The sequence below is a fragment of the Micropterus salmoides genome, unplaced genomic scaffold, assembly GCF_014851395.1.
Source record: "Micropterus salmoides isolate LMB-PRFRI ecotype aquatic unplaced genomic scaffold, ASM1485139v1 Ms_hic_scaffold_8, whole genome shotgun sequence".
In the NCBI taxonomy this organism is placed as follows: Eukaryota; Metazoa; Chordata; class Actinopteri; order Centrarchiformes; family Centrarchidae; genus Micropterus; species Micropterus salmoides.
The window spans coordinates 36,202,328-36,225,925 of record NW_024044570.1 but is presented as its reverse complement, the minus strand read 5'-3'; the positions used below and the strand labels follow the sequence as shown (position 1 = coordinate 36,225,925).

Sequence of the window (23,598 nt, the reverse complement as noted above, 5' to 3'; positions counted from 1 at the left end):
CACACTTATGCAACCAGGTTATTTGAGGGTTTTTATATAAAATTTTTCCCCCTCAAAGATTTAAATTAGTTTTTCAATTGAATTATTCACATTAAAGGTGGAAAAAGTTCTGACATGATTTATCTTTGTCTCATTATTTTACGTCCTAAGAACCTGGCATTTTAACAGGGGTGTGTAGACTTTTTCTATCCACTGTATAGTTTGAAGATTGTTATGGATTGAAGAAGAAATGATTTATAAATCCATCTGCTTCTTCAGCGCCATGGATTTATCCATTCGTACTACAGTTAGGCTGCTGATATTTCAGTTGTGTGTGCGACTCTAACTCAAACCTCAGTCAGATAAAGAATCATTCATCCATCAGTCATGTGTCTCTGCACTCTGTTACTAGTGGATGGAGGGGAGGTGGCAGGTTAGCAAAGAGGATTTATTTTGGTCATTTCGCTAACAAGGTGATGGTTTGACTGAAAAGTTTGGAGAAGATCTTGGTCATGATAAAAATAAACTAATGATGACGGTTGGTATGAATGCATACATTCGTGTCCTGTATCAAAGTCACACACTTTGTTGATCCATCCATCCAGGTTTTGGAGTTCTTTAACAGTGTCACTGTTCTTCGTACTGACAGACAACAGTCATCATTCAGTGGAATCATTTTTGGTAGACATTATGTTTGTAGCCGTGCCATTTTGAGCATCATGTTTTTCAAGTGCAAATCTCCTGGTTGTGAAAAGGTTAACAAGTCATTCTTAAAGTGCACATGCTTTTCACTGTATGTCAGTCGACAGCAACAGTTGGCAGTTAATTATATGAATTAGCCTGAAAAACAACCTCACCACTCTAATTTAGAACAATTAAATAAGCCAATCAAGGGCAATGTATTAAAGGTCTTTCTCATTAAACCCTCATTACATTACATTTCAGTTTCAGCAAGACACCTGCAACACACACAAATGGTGCTCACACCATACACGTGCACTGCTACATGCTCACACAGCACACATTCATGCACCATTCAGCTTTGTTTAGCTGAAAAATGGGCTGCAGGTATTTTATGTGAAAAATTTTAATAATCAGGCAATAGTTTTGCTCTTAATTTGGTTCCTATTCATTTAAAAAACATACTTTAATTAGTCAGTATCGCAGCTGGAATTTCATTCATTCTGTGATTTGTAAACAATCAGGAAATACTGAGATTGCCAGAATAGGTTCAGATTAGAATTAGATGAAAAGAAAGAAAAAGACTGGGCCTGACTTTTAGACAGTGTTTTTGTGGGACTGCAGACATGTTTTTAAGGCAGATTGATTGCCTTAACATGTCTGTTCATCTCTATTTTACTTCCTTCTTTTAAATAATGTCGGACAATGCACTGTAACTTTTACTGTCCTGTTTTATCTTGTTTTTATTTTCCATTTAACCGTTTTTTAAAATTTATTTAAATTTCTTTTATATTGCCCTTGGTTGCTTTTATATAAAGTACTTTGAATTGCCTTGTTGTTGAAATGTGATAGACAAATAAACTTGCCTTGCCTTCCAACGTGTTACAAGCAGCTTAAACTGTCAGTACATCACATTTATAAAAAGGAAGACCATGCGTATCCTACCAGCGGAGTTCGTCCTATACTGTTGAGGTAGTATAGGAGGCCCTTGGTGTGGTAGATGGTTGGACTGAGGACGGGGTCTGGTTTAGACCACTGGCGATTCAGATCCTCTCCACTCAGATCACAGCGATTCCTGAGGAGACAAACAGCAGAAGAGACAGGACATTAGTACTGCGAGTGCTTTTGTTGAACCTGTTTAGCCTGACAGTATTATGGTGGTGCTTATGTTTCATGTATTTATATAGTGTGTGTGACTAAAGGAATGGCAACCAGGAAACCTGTGAACTTGGAAGTTAATGGACTATGCGAGGACGACACTACTTTACCATGGACTGAAAACAATGGATAAAAGCATAACCGCGCCTCCACACTCCACTCTGAAGCGCTTTGAGCTTCTATGATAAAGCGCTATATAGATGTAATGCATTATTATTATTATTATTATTATTAAACAGGGCTAAGACTGCCATACATGAGACCCATGGGGAGGTGAGGGTTTGAGCCCCTTTTCAAAATGGGGTTCTAGGGCAAAATCCAAATGCTCTGTGTGTGTGTGTGTGTGTGTGTGTGTGTGTGTGTGTGTCCTCTCTCTGGGGGACATATATAAAGTCTCAAAGCTCGCATCCAGAGCCACACATAGTTTGCCACCTGCACTTAAAAGACGTGTGTGTAAACGATGTGCACACACACTTCTATGGGTACCTGCAACAGCATTACGTGTATGTCTATTTAACCTGGATCCAATGATCTAATTTGGTAGTTTAATATATCAGCTATGTGTGTGTCAGATGGCAGGCTTGATTGAGATAAGTGTAATCAACCAAAGCAAATTGACTGTGAAACTATTCAAATTGTGTGAAGTCAAATGAATGACTCCCACACAAGAGATGAAGACCTGGGCCATTAACCAATAAAGTTAAGAGTACTGAAAGGAAAACAACATTCACATTTACAGTTCCCCTTGCTTTAGAAGGGAGTTTATTAGTCAGTGAGTGCGAACAATATAACAACTACTATATCTGTGATGCTACCAAGACTTCCTCAAATAATTTATTTGTGAAATGACAGAGCAGGGTAATACTCTTTGCTTTTGGTTTGAATAGAGGATAATGAAAAATCACAGCGTATTGTTCAAGAGAAAAGACAACCCTAACATTTAGTACTAAAATGGTACTCCTGTTCAAGTTAAAGACAAACTGTGGTTGTATTGTGACAGATGTCCCACCATGGACATTAGAGTGGTTTCTCTGAAAGCTGGATCATGTGCACCTGTAGTTTCGTTCTTCTGTTTGTTATTTTGGGGGCATATTGGGTAATGGTTATGTTTTGGTGACAGGCTGCATCATATTTGATTATTTAAATGTATAAATATATGATTGTACAATAACTATGAAAACATGAAACATGTCCAAACTCTGTATTCCTGGTTTAATCAGGTTACATTAGATATCTAAATTGCCTAACACCCTTAAAGGTTCAGTGTGTAATATTTCTGAGGATTCATTGACAGAAATGCAATATAATATCCATAACTATGTTTTCAGTGGTGTATAAGGACCTTACATAATGAACCATTATGTTTTTATTACCTTAGAAGGAGCCATTTATATCTACACAACTGCAGCCACCCCCTTCTATGGAGGTTGCAGTATTTTGTCGTCATGTTTCTACTATAGATGACAACGGACAAACAGTGCTACAGAGCGCTGAATTATTTACTGCATTACTATTTACTAATAATCAAGTAAATATAATTTCTTAATATATCAATGTATAGAGACCAGGATTCTTGACTGCCAACTCTCTGTGCTATCTCACAGAGGACATCTTTTTTCCTGTATCAGGCACCGTAGCTATACAACTCGCTTGGATAGGGGAGGGGGGGATGCAATTCGCAACTCTCACCCCTAGATGCCACTAAAACTTACACACTGAGCCTTTAAAAGCTAAATGCAATTAATTTACCCTTTGTATTATTTATTCCAATTAAGGATTTAAAATTGAAAAACAAATGGGTGTTCTATATATCTATAGCCTAGCTGCAGTCTTAAAACAATAATAATAAATAGACAACGTGATTTTCTGTGGTTTTAAGTGAAATATTTTATTCTATTGTTAGATGCATTCCACAGAGGATGAATCCAAATGACTGGTTTATGACCAAAGACCTGCAAAACTAATTCCCATCCGCCTCAGCTGTACTTTGTGTTTACTGCTCATTAACTAATGTAGCTAATGCTTACATTAGTATTTAGCTCAATACTGTGCCAAAGTACAACCCCACAGAGCTGCTAGAGAGACTGTGGACTCTTAACACTGGCTATGTACCAAAACCAACATGTTAAGAGACTGCCCTAATGCATCAGTTGTTTCAGTAACCCTAACCCATGACCTAACCTATCCTAAGCAAGTGGTGTTTGTGCCTAATCCTAACCACACTTAACTACAGCATTGTCACATCATAAAACAAATAGATTTTTTATTAATCATTTGTAAAAGTTTAAGAAAGTATAGAGGAAAGATGTTTTCCTGCCATGGCTGGCATCACATCAGAAATATTTCTACGTGTCGTACTGGAGGGCAATAACAAACTTGCTGACATGTTAGCAGTGTATCTGTTTTGTCAGATGTGGTAAAGATGGATAACTGAAAAATACAGCTGGAACATGTTAGAAAGACCGAATGAGCCTGGATAAGTTGTAACTGTTGCAATGAATTTAATACTTTGTTTCATTTTGGTTTAAAGTACCATGTCTATCTTTTCTTTTCTTTTTGTGATGTGGACTTAAGCTAAACCAGTAGGGAACCACTGACTTCATGGGTAATTTAAAACTTGGTGTATTCCTTTAAGCTTTATTGATTTCTCCTGATGCTGAGTTCAGATCTTTTTCTTCAGTCTTTCTTCTCTGTTTGTGTCCCGTGCTGATTGTCTCGGTGTCCTGTATTATCTCTGTATTGCCTCAATCTCTTTCACCCTCTCGCTCTCTCCCTCCATCTAAGTCTCTCGCCCCATGCCGCAGCCTCCCAGCCTCAGATGTGTCCCAGGGCAGCAGACATAGAGAAACACAGTTAAAACTATTTGTAGGGCTGACACCGAAGATTCGATGCTTCGATGGGCCTGATTCGATTGTCAGTCTCACAGTCGAAGCATCGCAGTGAAACAAGGATCGTGCCATTTTGGCGATATAGGGGTGCTCAATGTCTGCTTTTACATAGAACTACCAGTTTTCTCCCAATAAGTTAATATACAGCCTATTACAATATACATTTCAACATTTAATGCTGTAAATAAATATGTAAAAAGAATAAAACTTTCAATAAATGTTTTTGAAGTGCGTGAATAACAAGCTGCGCACAAAAACACACACATGATTTGACTATCATACGACCATAGGCAGGACAATTCTGATTTGACTATGTAAATCCTTAGTCGGGGACAGCCCAGGTAAACTGTTTCCAGCACTGCAGCTGCCTGCCCTCAGGCGTGTGTATGTGTGTGTATGTTCACATTTGTTTGCGATGGCTATCACAAAGAATTCCATGGGGAATGTGCTGCCAGATAATATTTTATTCTGTAAGCTTTTACACAACCTACAGCTCATGTTTATTTGTAATTTACCCACAAACAGGCAGCATTTCAATCACTGTGTGTTGATTAAGTGTTTGTGTGGGTTTATCAGTGTCAAAATGAACTGTGACATTCTCGTCAACCGGTGTAGATGGGTACCCGATGCCCTTGGAAATACAGCATGTGCTATATTATTATGTCATTTGTGAGCTTATGTAGGACTTTATTGATGACAAGGTTTATTTTGTACTAACAGGTGAAGATAAACTTGTTCACCTGTTGTGTTAACTTGTGCAAATAAGCAGTCTGGTATCACCAGACTCATTTGCAAATGCTTATTAGTCTGATACCAGTTCCTTTTTGATTTCCAAAGGAATGCCCTAAATGCAGAAACACTAGGCAGAGCAAGTTCCGTTTTCTTAGCTTAATAACAGATCTTACAGGTAGGCAATGTTCAATAGTCCAAACGGCAGTCCAGAACAGATGTAAAGTAAATCACCAGTAACATCAGTAACCACCAATCAGAGCAGTGAGACGTATGAATCTAACAGTTATCGTATCAAACCTGCCCCATATTAGATAACCAGCTTTGATCGGCTAGATCCAGTACCGGTGGAAATCTGTCTGAATGGGAGGGGAGCCATGCGTAGTATCTGCCAGAGCAAATGAAACATGAGCTTGGCAGATTCAGCAAATAAGCGAACGAAAAGAACTTCTGAGGGCAAAATTATTATCCTATAGACTTTTAATAATCCTACTTATCATTAATTTATGCACTAGATTGATCTGTGTTATAATTTCACAGTAAGTATCCCAGTGTTTTGATACAACGGACATATGTTAGATGGTTTTGTCTTATGCATACTCCATTCCTGTGAGAAATAAGTTTCCACTGTGGCTCATAGCAGTCTCCTGTCTGGACTGTCTGACTGTGTGTACACAACAGAGACATGTTCTCCCTGTAGGACAGCAACGTGATAGGCGGCAGTAGGTGACAGTGTTAGTGAGCGGAGCATAGCAAAACATGAGCGCAAGGTTTCAGCCTGGCAGTAAATGCACAGTGTAGGTCACAGTGTGTACATTAATTAAAGTCTGTCTGTTGTTTTCCAACTGCTGGATAAGTGAAGGCGGTTAGCGCTAGCTAACATCTCTTCAGACTGCAGTCTGGAAACTATGCGGGACGTTTTTTTGGCAGCTAGTTCAAGTTTGTTTGTTGTCATTCATCCACATACTGAGTAGCCTAAACAAATGAACAAAATGCTGCTTCTCACGGTCCGTGGTGCTCAATACAAGATTACGATTACCAACTTTTAAGACAAGACACAAAGACATAGATACACTAGACGAGACAAAAAAAGGAACATATATTTAGGCAGCATGAACGTGGTTTGGCTGGAGCATTGTAAAGTGCGCAGTTCAACACGTATGTAACTCTGTAACAACAGCAGCATTAGAAATGAACATAGCAGCAGCAGAGGTCAGTAATACATTACATTACATTTACTCATTTGGCAGACGCTTTTATCCAAAGCGACTTACATTTGAAGAACAACATACAATCATTAACAGAGCATAAAATACAGCACAAGATCTACAACTGACAATACATGTTAACAAAAGCAGCAATAAATACTAGTAAGCGCTAATGACACATATCGCTTCAATGGGGTAGATACCTAGGGAAAGAAGTTAGAGTTAACAAAAAGTGCAATCAATACAAGATCATTGTAGGGGATAGAAGAAGAAGAGCACAGGAAGTGTATGTTAGATGTTAGGAGTTAGAAATGTTATACGAGGAAGTGTTCTCGGAAGACATGAGTTTTCAAGAGCTTCTTGAAGTTAGAGAGAGACACCCCTGCTCTGATGGCATGTGGTAGCTTGTTCCACCATCGTGTTGTGGGACTGAGATTGCTTTGTGTGAAGGGATGGCAGAGTCAGGCGGCGTTCGTTGTAGGAGCGTTGTGGCCGAGAAGGAGCGTAAACTTGTATTATGGAGTTTAGGTAGATGGTGCAGACCCAGTAGTCACTCTGTATGCAAGCATTAGTGACTTGAATCTGATTCTGGAGGCCATGGGTAGCCAGTGGAGGTCACACAGCAATGCAGTGACATGCCTCCTGAAGCCAGAGAAGTGTTTATCACATGAGTGATTGTAGGGACCACAGTAGGAGATATGGCTTGGAGGAAATTCGTAGGAATCGGGTCCAGTGGGCTTGTAGTGGGAAAGCTACGGGTCAAGAGTTCTGATACTTCGTTCTCCGTGAGAGGAGTAAACGAGGAGAGTGATGTGCCATTGTCTTGGGAGGGCAGAGGAACAGATGTAGTAGGACTGCTACATGTTAGCCTTGGTGTTGAGCCTTTTGCGCCATTTCCTGAGGGAGATGGAGGGAGACATGTATAAGGACTGCTGCATGATAATTTTTCCTGTGCCGTGCTCACACAGTGGGAGCTGACCAGAGTGGGAATAGAATGGTTGATTTTGAGAGATTTAGAGAATTGGCTAGTTATACTTTGCCTGTGAAGAAGGCAACAAAGGTATCAGCAGACAAGTTTGTGGGTGGAGGAGGATTTAGTAGTGTTTTAAAAGTGGAAAATAATTTGAGTCAGTGGCAGTACTTATTCTGTCACTACAGAACGCAGTTTTGGCAGCACTGATGCTTGTTGAGAAGGAGGATAGGAGCAGTTGGTAGCCCTTAAGGTCGGCAGGGTCTTTGGTTTTTTGCCATTTTCTTTCAGCGGCTCTGAGATCAGTACGGAGCCTACGGATGGTATCAGTTAGCCATGGGTGGGACTGGTTCGGGTGGGCAGGCTTGGTGGATAGAGGACACAGGCTATCCAGGCACGAGCTCAGTATAGAGCAAGGAGATTTTGCAGCATCATTGAGCTTGAGTGAGGAAAATGTGTAGAAGGAAGGTAGAGTGAGTGGGAGACAGGTTATGGAGGTTGCGGCGGTGTGAGACCAATGGTGCTGGAACAATGGGCTGTTCCTGTAGGCATACCATGAAGAATGAAAAAGTGGTCAGACATGTGTAGCGGTGTGACTGTTAGGCACTCGGTGGGACAGTTTTGGACAAGAACAAGGTCAAGCATCTTGCCAGCTTTGTGGGTTGGGGGGCTGAGAACCCAGTGTGGGTGAAAGAGTAATTGTTGGACAGCGCAGCAGGGGTAGCAGTGTTTTCAGGTTTGATCTAGGTCTCAGTGAATGGCAGTAGCCCAAGAGATAATGTGTTAGCATAAGTAGTAATAAAGTTAGCTTTGTTGACTGCAGAATGGCAGTTCCATGACCCAACAGAGAAGTAAACAGATGTGGGCGGTGTCTGTTTTATAGGCTTGAGGAGTGCCTTATTTCTGTGCCTAGTAGCACGATACCTCTTGCGTGCACTGGAGACAAAAGGAATAGTATGGTAGCACATGGCTGAGTGTAGTTGTAGCCGACAGCTTTAGGTGAGTAGGTGTGCTTCAAAAAAGGAAAGAAGCTACTCTTGTAGGTGGCCTTGCTCGGTGGACTCGCACAGGAAGATTTGCTGGTCTTTACCCAAGTAGGTCTTCACACAAGGAGCCGACGCTTCAGTAATTACCTTGGATTACCAAGACAAAAGGTTGGTTTCAGTGGGTGGGACACACACCCAGTTGTTTGTGTAATAATGCTATGTAACGTTAGTTACATCTATATGAACATTAAAACATTAAATTGCTGAATCTCAATAATACCAACTTAGTTGGGTTGTTACAAATACTTTAAAATGCTTTAAAAGTACCAAGTAGTCCCAGTGTAAGAAAAATACATCTTTATCCTAAACATTGTACAATCGCATCGTAGCCCTCATAATCGTAATGCGGTGCCTAGAAATTCCCACCCGTAGAGGTGACACATCGTGATGCATCAAAATGTCGAATCGAATCGTTGACAGGATAATCGTAATCGAATTGAATCAAATCGAATTGAATCGAATCGTGAGACCAGTGAAGATGCACACCCCTACAGAGTACACACAAGTTTGAAAATTTTGAAAAAGTTCCTACCCTTACCCTGTCTCCAACAAAATGTTTTTTCTAGTGAAAGAAGTGATATAGTGTAATAGGTGGTCACGGTGGAGAGTGAACATAGCAGACACCAGGGTTGGGATCATGTGTGCTGTTTGTGGTTTAGGTTTAGACAGTAAATGCACTTTGGCTCCGGTTAGTGAATTATTTAGGTTCTGATTAAATGTCACTTGCAATGATTCAAGTCACTGTGGACTTTTTTAGTATTGAACCAAGACACCATCTTTCACTGAGCTTAACCAGGACTGTATGTGTATGTCACAGAAAATCATTGGTGCCAACCAAGCGGCAAACTTCCAGTCTCTGGGCTGATGCCAGTACGGAAGACCGAAAACCTGCAATTCATCGAGTGGCCACTTGAGGCTGGCTGCAGAAGGGAGTCAATCTCCACTGACCCCAATGTTAAAATGCCCAACTTTGCAGCAGAATAAAACATGTTTACAGCCTGGTTCAAAAAAGGGTTTTAGTGTATATTGCTAATTTTGCCCTTCGTTATAACTGTGAGGGTGTTGAATTTTTTTATAACTCACCTTTAAATTATATTAAGCATTAAAGTTCTGTATTATTAGTGGCGTGGCCGCTTTGATTGACAGCTGGCTCTGGCCGCTGTCATTCCTAGTCGAGTGACTGCCATCTGTTCATTTACATTTATTCATTTAGCTTTTATTGATTGATTGATTTTTATTTAGAAGGGACCATGTGCAATTAATAACATAAATGTAAACATTTGATGCATTACACCAGAGTTAGCCTTAGGCTAATTTACATCTGCAGTCCCCATCCAAAGTGACTTACAATTCCTATACATGTCAGAGGTCGTACGCCTCTGGAGCAACTAGCGATTAAGTGTCTTGCTCAGGGACACAATGGTGGATGGGTCACAGTGGGGGATTGAGCCCGGGTCTCTCACCACCCCCATCAGCACTCAGTTACAATACACAGAGCCCTGAGGCTCAGCCTGTTGGAGCCGCTTGGACATTTCTACATGCAGAGACCGGATGAATAATGGCAGGCTGTGCGGTTTATTGGAGAGAGCACCTCCAGGAAGTCCGTGTTCCAGTTGGTGAGTGAAATTCTTGTATTTTATTTGTGTGTTAACAATATTTAACAGTAACAATAAATAACAATACAGACAAAATAGTATATTAATACTCTCTTGTTAAAGTAAAATATGGTATCCAACTCCTCATACTCATACCCAACTCCTCATACTCATACCAGGCTGCCGGGCAGGACAGGTTAAAAAAAACACAACAACACAACAAAAAAAAAACCAAAATTGAACAGGTATCGCTGTCGGCCTATAGCTTGTTAGCTTAGCTCGTTACGCTAATTAGCCAGATATGAGCAGCCCCAAGCTGCTAACAATGCTAAGTTAACAGGAGTTAGTGTGTTCTAACTGCAGCTTTTAAGGAGTCAAAGACAAGTCAGCAAGAAGAGAGAAGCCAAAATGTATTGGATTAACCTGGCTCAGCTCTGTTAGCTGACGTTATGTTAACGGTAAACTTTAGAAACGGGCAGTGTGAGATTTAGCTACGTACTGTAATGGAGTCACTGTTCAGTTAGATACTAGTCAGATACCGGGGGGACAAAAGGTTTAAAAGGCAGAGAGCCGAAGGTGGAGCGGCTGCAGAGTTGTCCCTGCTTGCCGAGGAGAGCCGGACACCTCCAAGTGTACTGTTTAAAAACGATATACTATTCTTCAGTGGGGATGATGGATTCGAAGTACAAATAGAAGGAAACGAAGAAATTCCCCAAGGACAGCAACAACAATCAGGTGCTAGAAGATAGCAGGATAAGTTGCTTCCTCAGGCTCACATAATTATTGTGAAATATGATTATGTGAGCCTGAAGAAGCAAAGGGCGAAACGCGTTGCTCACAATAAAGATAGTAAAGTCCGACCAGTGTGCGGTTTGAAGTACGTTTAGAGTCATCAAGAAGTTATTACACTTAGTAGCTGTAGCATTCCTTGTGATTTAGCAAACAATCTGAGATGAAAACTGCGTTTGATCAGCAACGTTTCTGATAAGGAGCTTAAGAGGTCGATGCATTATTCGGCAGAACAGATGTTGTAGGCTACCTGCAGAGATTTGCATCCACCTTTTTTGTCAGCATATAATGAGCGTTATGCCTACAGACAGGTAGCTGGGCTGTAACTAAGGTGTTGGTTTAGTTAAGGCGAGAAATTAGTTGTGTGAGAGCTGTCACTGAGTTTGTTTGGTGGATTAGAATTTGCCTAAAAAGGTAGTACACTTCAATAAGAAATATAAAATAAGATCCTTAATAATAATAAACGTTCAACAAGATCTGACTTGAGTAGTCAACAGGTGTCTTGCTGCATGGATTATCATTGTGTCCAGCAGCAAACCGTATATTGGACATATTAGTAAACAGTGTATTTCACATTGCCACCCCTAATTACTGTCACATGCCAGAGAGTTTTTCATGCTGAGGCGATCTCAGAGTTCAGTAGCTTCATGGCTCTTTGGAAGAAGCTGTTTAACTGTCTACCCATTGTTGTCTTTACAGGTGCCAGAGGAGCTGATTGCAGAACCCTCCAGATGTGATTTGCTGTGTCCAGCTCTTCAGGAGAGAACGGCTCCAGTTTCCAGCTCTTCAGCTCCTGCTTTGAGCAGCCTTTTCTTTTACTCACAACACCTGAACACTACTGATGTGAAATTATGACACTGGGTTCTTATCAACAAACTCTATCATTATAATAACTCTTACAACAAATTATTTCAAGTCATACAAAACTACTTTTACATTTGTAAACTTTTAATATTGATCTTTTCATGAATGCAATGGTCTTGTGTGGTTTACATTGTATAGACTCACCTATTTACTACATGTGCATTCGGTCAGTTCTGAGACCTCAGAGTTTGCAACGTCACAATAAATACCACCTAGTGGGATTCATAATTACTCTGTGCAGATCATTCTTTGTTTCAGCACTTACCCACAGGATGGTTTAGACGTGTTCATATTATTCTGTGTTTAAACTATACTTATATCAGAGAACCAAACGAGGCACTCTTCAGAAACTGCAGGCTCTGTTACTGTATTTGCTCCTCATTTGTCGTAAAAGTATAAGGTAGAAAGTAACACTGCATAATTACTTTTCAAAATTTCATGTGAAACATGTTTTTTTTAAAATGTATTTTCACTTTTCAACTTATACTAGACTGATGTTCTTTAGCAAGAGTTCAGCTTTGGTGATGGGGTGGTGATGGCGCATAGATAAGATGCTTGCCTTTGGTGTGAGAGACCAGGGTTTGATTCCCACTGTGAGACGTCCACCATTGTGTCTCTGAGCAAGACACTAAACCCCTCGTTGCTCCAGAGGCGTGTGACCTCTGACATGTATAGCAATTGTAAGTCGCTGTGGATAAAAGCGTCAGCTAAATGAATAAATGTAAGAGTTCAGCTTTAATATTTCATGTTTTATCTGTGGTATACAATTAGTTTTTCAGTAAGCAGTAATGACAGGGAGTGCTAATATACATGTAGAATTTATTACAATCTGAACCATAAACCATACCTTTTTTTAAATGGACCTATAATAGAAATATGGACAATATTTAAAACTCAAAGTAAACAGAAGGAGAGAAGGCCTTTCCCCGTCAGTCAGCAGCACAATGACGAGGCTTCCCATGTCTCTGCAGCTCTCTGGCACCAGGTGGGACATCTGATCCACAGTGTGACTCTGCAAGGAAAATGTGTATTAAATGCATCAGGTGATGAAAAATTTCAAGTAAACGATATAAGTCTTTAATAAATAGAGTATTGTGGAGAAGTTACTTTTCTAACGTATTTTAATTCAAAAAGTGAATCTTTGATATATTCTAGATTCATTGCACAAAGCGAAGCATCTCAAACCCTTTTTGTTTTCATCTTGATTACGGTTTAAAGCTCATGGAAATAAAAACCCCAGTATCTCAAAATGTATAGCGATTTTAGAATAAATACATTTCTGTATTATAAATTATACAGAAATGTCAACTGGAGAAGAGCTCTCTAATCAGCTAATTAACTCAACACACCTGCAAAGGTTTCTGAAGCCTTTAATCTCTCAGTCTGGTTCAGGTGCTCATAATTAACTTTTCCTCTGTATTCAAATTTTTTTAGATGCTCCTCTAAAAGATGCCTCAGTGTTTTAATGTTGACAGCACTATTATGTCACATACGTGGAAGAAAATGGAACAAGGGAGACAATCAATGATAGACAATGTTTTTCTTGTCCTTTAAGACTGAATTTTATATCAGCTGTCACATGTCCAGTGGCCGAGTTGTCCTAATAACGTTACATACAGTTTAAGCTTTGTGTAGCAGACGTGGAGGCATCAGATCCTCAACAAGAAACGATCACTAAAATCTTGTGACAAATATAAAAAGTACCTTTCTCTCTCAAGTGTCCTATTCCAGACAATAATCTCACACAGCCCTGCCGACAGCAGCAGTGTTACTCAAAATAGCGGTGTGGGGAATTAATTAACATGATAGCAGCCACGGCTAACGTTTTATAGTTATATACAGCTATATAGTTATATAGCTTCCATCACGTAAGTAAGGACTCTATGCTAGCTTATTATGTTTATTACAAGTAACATAATCAGGTGACATCCAAATAAACGACTCGTAACTAAGGTTATGTAAAAGGGTTAATTGATTTGCTTCAAATTGTTCGTTTGAGATGTAAACATTAACGTAATTAATAACTGATTAATAGTTAACTTTGGTCTCAACAAAATCTAATGTTAGTGTTATATAACGCTACCACATTTATATATTTTTTATATTCATATACTGTGAAGTATAATGTCAATAACAGATATGTGAGTTATTATAATATTTTCTGGTGTCTTACCGTAAGCTGGTAACAACCGTAAACTGGTAAAAGGCCGACAGGTTCCAACCTCCACTGTCCAGCACCGGGGGTTTAGAAGCATATAGCATTAGCTCCTTAGCCTGAGCTAACTCGGTCACGTCGAGCTAGGCGGGAGTGGTTTCAGCAACACGTCAACTCAGCTCCACCCACAACCCGCCTCTTTGCCCATTTTTGGTTATCCTGACTGGCTTCAAAACTGCGCTTCAGAAACACAACCTGTTCCACCTTCTCCCCTCTGGTAGGCTCTGTTTTACAGTGTAATTGCACACTGTAAATATAAATCTAAGCACGCTGTATATAGTGTAAATACTGTACATACTCTCGTATCCATATGCTTCTTGCATATAAAGTACCTGTTACATAAATGATTCCATATTTATTCAAGAACATTTTGCTCTGCACCATAGCATAATTAAATTCTTGTGTACAAATACTATTGTTTTTTTATACATATATTTTTATAGTCAAATTCCTTGTATTTGTTTACACACGTAATAAAGCTGATTCTGAGAGTGCCTAAACAACAATGTAGACCCAATGCATAAGTTAGTTAGTGTCAGTAATCAAACCAACCAACCAATCAAAGGTCATATCAGTATCCAAAGTGACCAATCAAAGGAGTGGAGACATCATATTCCATCCCTGCCACCAAGTCTCAAAAGTAAACTCAATGAGCAGGCAAGTGCTGAGCAGTTCAACAGCCTCCTGCAGGTTTTGAGACTAATTAAAAACCACAGTAAAGTTCTTTTGATGCGATGATCACTAATCGGTAGCACACACTCGTGCTGCCACATGTTGGGATCACAGGGACCTCACAGATGAAGTTGTTCATTTGTGATCATTACTGAACTTTTATCAGGTGAGGCATTGAACTCAGTTTTTCCTGTAATCCTTCAGAAGTCACACTTGGGTGTAAAGTCAGCCCATGAACCCAGCTGCAGAGTACGATTGGTCAGTGACCTCTGATGTCACCTCATTGATAAAATACAGCAGCATAACGCAATGTTGTTCTGTAGCAAGCATGGCCTGCTTGCTACATAACTCTCTGATCTTACAGTTGTGACACAAAGTCCCACTTAAGATCCCTGCAACTAGTTCAGTTAGCCATATGGCTAACTCTGAGACGGAGCGACTGGAACCTCTCATCCGTACGATTGTACCACGACACAGCAAAACCACAGACCTGCCAGCTAACAACTAGCATGCCAAGTAACTTTATTCCTTCACAGACTGGTTATGTAACTAGGAATTATGGAGCTTCACATAGCTTAATTGCAACGTTACTTGGCAGGACTGTAGCTTTTGTAAATGGGAAGTGTTTTTCATTGAGATTTTATTGTTGTGATCATTATTAACGCAAGATTATGTAACCATAGTTCTCAGCCACTGCTAAATTGTCGTTAGAAACTTGAACTTAGAAACTTGGCACCGTTACACAGATCACATAAACAGAAATATACTTCTGATTTGGCCTTAAACACAACCACACACATGCACTAAGGGGCCCCCACACCATTACACCACCACCACCACCAGCCTGCACAGTGGTAACAAGGCATGATGGATCCATGTTCTCATTCTGTTTACGCCAAATTCTGACTCTACCATCTGAATGTCTCAACAGAAATCGAGACTCATCAGACCAGGCAACATTTTTCCAGTCTTCAACTGTCCAATTTTGGTGAGCTCTTGCAAATTGTAGCCTCTTTTTCCTATTTGTAGTGGAGATGAGTGGTACCCGGTGGGGTCTTCTGCTGTTGTAGCCCATCCGCCTGTTGCGTGTTGTGGCTTCACAAATGCTTTGCTGCATACCTCGGTTGTAACGAGTGGTTATTTCAGTCAAAGTTGCTCTTCTCTTCTATCAGCTTGAATCGGTCGGCCCATTCTCCTCTGACCTCTAGCATCAACGAGGCATTTTCGCCCACAGGACTGCCGCATACTGGATGTTTTTCCCTTTTCACACCATTCTTTGTAAACCCTAGAAATGGTTGTGCATGAAAATCCCAGTAACTGAGCAGACTGTGAAATACTCAGACCGGCCCGTCTGGCACCAACAACCATGCCGCGCTCAAAATTGCTTAAATCACCTTTCTTTCCCATTCTGACATTCAGTTTGGAGTTCAGGAGATTGTCTTGACCAGGACCACACCCCTAAATGCATTGAAGCAACTGCCATGTGATTGGTTGATTAGATAATTGCATTAATGAGAAAATGAACAGGTGTTCCTAATAATCCTTTAGGTGAGTGTATGTTGTGATCAGTTTCTTGATATGTGAAATATTTGTTAATGCAGCTTTGAGTAAGTCGGCTGTGTTTGATGATGGAAAAGGAGTGAAGAGCAGCATACTGTAAAGCTAAATATACAGCTGTACAGAATTTACAACTGCATAGATCTAAGATTCTTTACTTATATTTCCCCAACATAATTTTACAGTTTCACCAGCAGCAGACACTTCATTTAGTGAAACTGAAACACAAATGTCATGACAAAACAATAGCAGCAATTTTCTGTGCTAATCTGTATTTTCTAATTATAACCCAAACGTATTTGGTACACAACAAAATGAATCAATTGTTTCTATGCCTTTGAGGACCCAAAATACACACAATCCAACAGGGAATGGGGTTTGAAGTAAAAAACTGTGTTGATGCTTTGGCAATATTGTTCCAGTTTCACACCAATTTCAAGCTCAGAGAATTGACCCGAGAAAGAAATAAAGAAAGTCAGAGGAGAAAAGAGAGATGGAGAGAAAGCTGACGGCACGATGAGTAAATCCCTGCAGTGTCCAACTTAATTCCTGTGAAATGTGTGAGTTGTGCTGCAAGACTTACATCACACACACACACACACACACACACACACACAGAGTTAAAAAAAAAAGACACAAAAAAGACAGACAGAGATATATCAAGCTGCTTCAAGCTGCTTCAGGTCATATGGACAGAACATTTGGATGGTATATTGTTCATGTCACGTCATCTTACTGTTTTGATCTCAGCTGAAACAGGATGTCAAGTCTAGACACAGCACAAAGAAGGGCTGCTCAAAATAGTTAAAGGGCTGGTTTGCCCCAATTACAAAAGAATCTCTAATGGTATCCTACATGGTACAGTGTTTTGCACCATGCTCATCGTTTTTTATGTGACCAGGTGATCCACTGACAGGCGGGGGCTGGCACAGTGAGCTGAGTTTCGAGTGGAGGACTTCATATGTCCCTGGGTAGATGAGGTGTTGCAAGAAGTAGTGCAGTCCCATGTTGACTGCATCACCAACTGACCTGTTTGCCTGGTAGGCAAACTGCAGGGGGTCAGCAGGGGGGATGTGTGTGTGTGTGTGTGTGCGTGCGTGCGTGTGTGTGTGTGCCTGCGTGTGTGCGTGCGTGCGTGTGTGTGCATACACAAGGAGTGGTGCAGGCGACAGGTGAACTACTGAGCTGATGACAACTCTTACATTATAAATTATATAATGCTGAAATTCCACTGTGGACCTTAAAAATTATTCAATTTTTTAATCTCATCAGATGTTATTGTTATGCAGTGAAAAAAAATGTGCAATAGCACAATTATTATTTTATTCTATCTATCTTTGCTGCAGTTTGTCAAATCAACATCCTATCTTAGACTACATATGAAGGATTGATTTTCCTACATCCAGCACTGTTCATGCATTCCACTCACGTGCCATTGATGACTCCGTCTGGGTTGAGCATGGGGATGATCTTGAAGACAAAGGCTTCCCTCAGACTCTGGGCGACCGGGTCACTGCTGCACAGAAACTCCAGGGTGCCCTTCATCACCCAGCTGGCATTGGACTCACCAGGATGGACACGGCCTGTTAGCACGATATAGGGACGATTACCTGCACAGAGACAAGTTATCATTTTTTCTGCTGATATAATATACAGTATGTGGAGAATTGAAAAGTGTTTTAGCTGGGTGGCGATGGAGCAGTGGATAAGACACATGCCACACGCCTCTGGTGTGGGAGACCTGGGTTGGATTCGCACTGTGACCATCCACCATTGTGTCCCTGGGCAAGACACTTAAACCGTAGTTGCTCCAGAGGTATGCAACCTCTGACATGTATAGAAATTGTAAGTCACTTTAGATAAAAATGTCAACTAAATGACTGATTAATTAATTTGTCAATTAATCTTGCTCAGTAACAGTTGCTTATTGTCATCAGGGATCATACCTTTGCAATTCAAGTAACAGGACAGTTTCTAAACTCCGTGGCTTGTCAATCACCACTCACTACAAAGCTGCCTCTGCATTGCTAACTGGTCAGTTAATGGTAATCTACATTTCCTGTGCTCTAGTGCCATGCATCATTCAATTATCCAGAACTGGTCTGTAATTAAAACTGTGTCCTCTGCACCCATCACAACAATCTATTAAGCTCTGCTAGTGATTGTGACAGCTTGCCAATAATGCTGGCTACCAGAGGTCACCAGTGATAATGGTAATGTTGTGCAAGGGTCAAAATTAACGATAGCATGCCAACAGATGGGACAGTGTGTTATCAGTCAGGGTTGTTTGAGCTCAATGACAATCTGCTGTTGAGATATTTAGGTAAATGGTGTGCCGGAATGAGCAACATCTGCATAGAGAATGGTCTGTCCTGGGTCATTTATAAGTATAAATAAATAAAATAAATAAAATTGTATTTGTCAGTTTATGGCTTGTTTTGTGTAGAAAAGGTGGGGAAGTGTTAGAACTTAGAAATGTTTAAGGAGCATATAAGTAAAACCCTGGATGAAAATAGAGGTAGTATCACATTACATGACTGTGGGCTTAAGTAGTATTCAGCTAATATGGATTTTGAAGTGTGATAGGGATGTGGGTGGTATATATAGTACGTATAGGTTTGTATGTGCTTAGGTACAAGTCTAGTCAAAAGAAGTAGATGGGTCAAGGTAGACCAGATTGTTGCATTTTAGGTGGTAGATTAGTGTTGGAATAATTGATGGAAATGTCAAACATGGTTGTGTTTTGAGTTGGATGGTGGTTGGGGTAGAGGTTAAGACTGTCGGTGTACGGGAACAACCTGTGTGGAGAATTCTGATTCAGAAGAGGTTTGGAGGCTGGTGCTAATTGTTTGAATTTCTGGAACAAGAAGCGAGAAAGTGAGTCAGCAATTGAGTTTTGTGACCTGGGATGTGGGAGGCTCAGATGATGAACTGGAATTCATGAACTACGTTACTAGACACTGCAACCATCCTTTGTTGATTTCTGTGTTAGCACTGTTGTGCACCATTCGTGCACCCAAAAAAATGGCTGCTATACTGACTGGGGACTGGAGTTTGGATGATGACACTGATAAGTATTAAGACAGGTACGCCAAAAGTAATCAGAATCAGCTTATGAAATCTTGTTTACTATCTCAGGAATAGACACTGCCAGGAGAAAAATGTTACTTTCATAAAGTCCCAGCACATTCTTTGGCATACCTGTCTTAATGATTATACAGGGTGTGTGGCTCAGGGGTAAGAGCAGTCATCCACTTATTATAATGTTGGTGGTTTGATCCCTTGACACTGTTGAAGTGACTTTGGCCAAGACACTGAACCTCAAACTGCTCCCGATGGATGTGCCATCTGTGTGTGAATGAGTTTCTGGGGTGAATGTGATGTAATTTTAATTGGTCGGAAAGGCGCTATACAAATAATACACTTTTACCATTTAGAATCCTGAACCTGAAGGTGGCAGTAATGCAACATTGTGGATGCCAACTGCTATAAAACCACCTCCTGATGGGGGTGGTGTTTTCCTGCTAGTCTGAGAACAGTTGAAAAAGTTTTAGCTTTATTGTCAGAGTGGTGGAAAGGGCTGCATCAGGGATCGGAGAGGGGTGAGCATTAACGCCTTAGATAATCAGTGGTAGTGCCTATAATGTGAATTCCTGTATGTTAACTGTTCATCTGCATTTGTCTGTAGAGGCCCCAGTAATATTTGTACTTACAGTGTACTGAAGTAGATTGTCTGTGTAACTATAGTAATCATCTATTAACCTCTGCTCTTTCATTTGTTCTCGTTTTTTTCTGTGACTCACTTTGCACTGGGTGTTTTGTCAGAGTGAGTCATAAGTCCAAATTGTATGAGTACACCCCAGCTATGACATGGCTGGGACTGTCGCTATGAGTATGTGTTTTTGTTTCTTTCTCATCCTGAATGTGTGTGGCTGGCTGTTGTGGTTTGGCTTTGCTGTCGCTCTGTTTTTCCCCCTCTCTCTCTTGCTGCTCCCTCTGTTTCTTGCCGGCATGTTGCAGCAGTGGGCAGTACCTGTGGTGGTTCCTGGGGCTGGTTTCCACACCTCCTGATTGGCACACCTGAATCTCATCATGCCGATCACCACCGCTTTATAAGCCTTGTGTTTTCTTCAGTTCGGATTGGTATGTTGAGCACTGTAGGTCTCAAGTCAGTATCCGCCTTTGTTTGCTATTTGTTATCAGCTCTTGTGTCCTACGTTACCTGTAAGTTGTTGTTTAATCGTGTCTCTGTCCTTTGGTCTCCCAGCCTGGAAGAACTCTGTTCTGAATCGCCTTCACCTGCCTGCCACGCTGGAGTCTCAGTTGAAGCTGACTCACTGTACGCCTGCCTGCCTGATATCCGAAACTCACCACACCGACCAGCCACAAAGGATTTTCCCCTGCTCTGCCCATTCTGAAGTTACTGAAGTTCAATAAACTGTTTAAACTTACTGTCTGTCTCAAGTGTGCTTCTAGGTTCTGTACATCACCACCTGACACCCTCTAAGCTGTGGGCCCCACAGGCGTTTTGCTTCCTGTCTGTGTGGTAGGTTCCTTGTGATCTTCCATTCTGTTTCCTGTCTTTTGTAAGCGTTGTTCCTTGGGTGTGTTGTGCCGTTTTTAATTCCTGTCCTTGTGTTTCTAGGTTGATTGTGTGCACCTGCCCTAATGTCTCGTTATCTCCACTCCCTTAGCTATATAAGTCTCTGCCTCACTATGTCCAGTTGCCAGTTCATGGTTTCTCCAGTGAGTTTTTCGTGCTGCTTTTGCTGTGTGCATTGTGTGTTCTGTTGGATTTTTGGATTACTGTACTCTTGTTTTTCAGGATACAAACCCTAATGAGTCACCCGTTTAAAGGATTTACTTAACATTGCATCAATCTCCCGTGTCTGCATTTGGGCCCAAACTCCTAGGCCCTGTGTCAGGTTTAGGTTTAGTGAAAACTGGGAGTATGTTAAGGGAAACTCTGGGTTTTTGGTTTCAGAGATCAGGAACTCTAGGTCAGTGACCCTTGCAACTTGCGCTGTGAACCTAACCTCCTCTGGAGGTTTACTTCAACAAATGTTGAGTTTCTCTCTGACTCCTCCCCTCCGCGTTTTGGAACGCAGTTACGTCTACAGAAACAGCAATATCACGGTTAGAAAGGCTATTGGTTTGTTTTACCCAAACATTATCTTGAACATGCTTTTATGATCAATCTGTCATCGATGTATGGACAGTTATCTCTGGACATCGTGAATTTATCCTCAGCACAGAAATGTATGTCTGTATACTATCCTTTATAAGAGTGACATTAAGGCAGCTGTCAACAGTTGACCAAAACGATTACTGCAGTAGGCCTAATCACTGTTTAAACTAATCTGTACAAAACTGATCAATGAACAGTGATCTTTGATATTGTAGTTGCACTGATTGGAACATTTGTAGTTATCAGCTGGATATGATGTGAATATTTCTCAGTGGGGATGCCTGTGGTGCAGCTGAAACAAATGTACTTTAAAAGTGAGTTTTTCATTACTAGTTGCATACAGCATTTCATAAAACCTTGATCTCTACAAGGTGAGACCAAGGTGGGACACACGTAGTAGGTGGGTGTAGATTATGGATGAACCCACTAGTGACTAGCATTTTAAAAGGCTGTGAACATCGTCATCGCCAGGTCATTTTTCCAGGCCTTTAGTTCCGGATGTAACTCAATAAAAGCCAAATTATTTTCCATGTTACTATGCAATAATCTTCATGACGCAGTCTGTCTCACAGGTCTTCAAAGAGAAGGGGCTACTTCATTTTGTTTGAAGTTTCGGTTTTCTTCCTCTGATCAGTGCGCTCGTCTCATTGAGTAGGCTACAGTCCCAGACGGGCTATGTGTCTGTCAGACGGTCTAAAGGGGGTAGCCTCAGGTGTGGACTGGAAATCTGGCATGGCGGACCAACGAAACTTTGGGGCCGGTGTAATGTAAATTATTTATTGTTTTAACTGTTTTTAAAAAATGGGCCAACGATCGGCCCATAAAGCATCAGGTCTATACTGACATTGGGCTGGCCCAATCACATCTCTTACTAGCCCCCACCACCACCCCCTCTGCTGGAGCTGTTTCTTGTTTTGTGGGCCAAATAAAAATAAATTGCCAAATGCGCAAAAATAACCGATATGTTTGCTACCTGGGCTGCAGTAGCCTACCCTGCATAGTGCAGGCACTTGAAGGAGTAAAGGAGGTGAAACAGAGGGACAGCAAGAGAGAGCAATGAGAGTAGAGGTGAAGTGGTTGGTAAGCATGGAGTAGCTCAGCCTGTAGGGAGGGAGGGTCATTTACACTGGGACATGTAGCCACCATTTTTTGAAAGCATTAAAAATGTTCTGAAAATAGCTTGCACCAAGAAATGTTAATTAACAAATAAAAATGCTATGAGAGGTTTATTTGCACAATAAACCTGCAATGCAGTGTAAATACTGAATAAATCTCTATATTAATAAAAAAGAAGAATAAGCTACTGATTACTGCATTACATTCTATTATATTTTTATATTCTGAATGGTCACCTGCCACCTAAATTTTGTCCTTCCCTTTATAAAAATAAAGACATTTCCACCATTCCCCCAGACCCCCCCTATCAAATATTTCCTCAATTACTGTTTTTAAACTGAATTCTAATTATTTAACCTAATTTATCATTGAGGTGAAAAGGTGCCATATGCACATTTGAAGAGACTGTAGGCGACTTCAGGCATGCCTGCATGTATGTAGACTCAGCTGGGATTAAATTAAATGAGAAAGGAGGAGGAGAAACATATCTGACAGCAACACAGAATGCCTGAGAGCTGCACTGCATAATATTCCAATATTTTTATTTATTTATTTTGAATTGTCGATTCAGACATTTCTCCAATAACGTGGTGCAAAAAAAATTCACCAGAATGCAGGAAATTAAGTGTTTAAAGCCCAGACCCCCCTGAGTTCAGAAAATGAGACAGTTTAGTGTTACTGTGTGGAGGAAATTTACTGTTGCTTTATAGATGTACTTTGGGTAGCGGCAACGGGGGGTGGGGTTGAAAACAGGTGAAACATGAAAGATTTCTGGGCTGGACTAAGCCCCCAATGTTTCAAGAGCCTGGAAACGCCCCTGGCTGTGAATCTGGAGTTTTGATATGTAAGTAACTATCACGCCCAGTGGCGGCTCCTGCCAAATCTCTCAGGGGGGGGCAGTTGTTGCGATGATGGCTAAGGTGACCAGTTCAATGGTCTAAGT

The 23,598-nt window shown here is 40.8% G+C and overlaps 1 protein-coding gene and 1 long non-coding RNA gene across 2 annotated transcripts in view; one reads left to right on the top strand and one right to left on the bottom strand.

Annotated features, from left to right (window-relative positions):
- LOC119894361 (cytosolic carboxypeptidase 4) overlaps nucleotides 1-23,598 on the bottom strand; it is a 144,311-nt gene that overhangs the window by 12,566 nt on the left and 108,147 nt on the right. The window contains exons 20-21 of the mRNA XM_038707068.1: nucleotides 17,781-17,961; nucleotides 1,606-1,735 (exon numbers count right to left, since the gene is read on the bottom strand). Coding sequence (XP_038562996.1) covers nucleotides 1,606-1,735; nucleotides 17,781-17,961 — 311 coding nt within the window. The remainder of the gene's footprint in view (nucleotides 1-1,605; nucleotides 1,736-17,780; nucleotides 17,962-23,598) is intronic.
- On the top strand, nucleotides 20,133-20,803 carry LOC119894364. The gene is made up of 2 exons (XR_005442908.1): nucleotides 20,133-20,519; nucleotides 20,619-20,803. It is a non-coding gene; the product is annotated as an uncharacterized LOC119894364 (long non-coding RNA).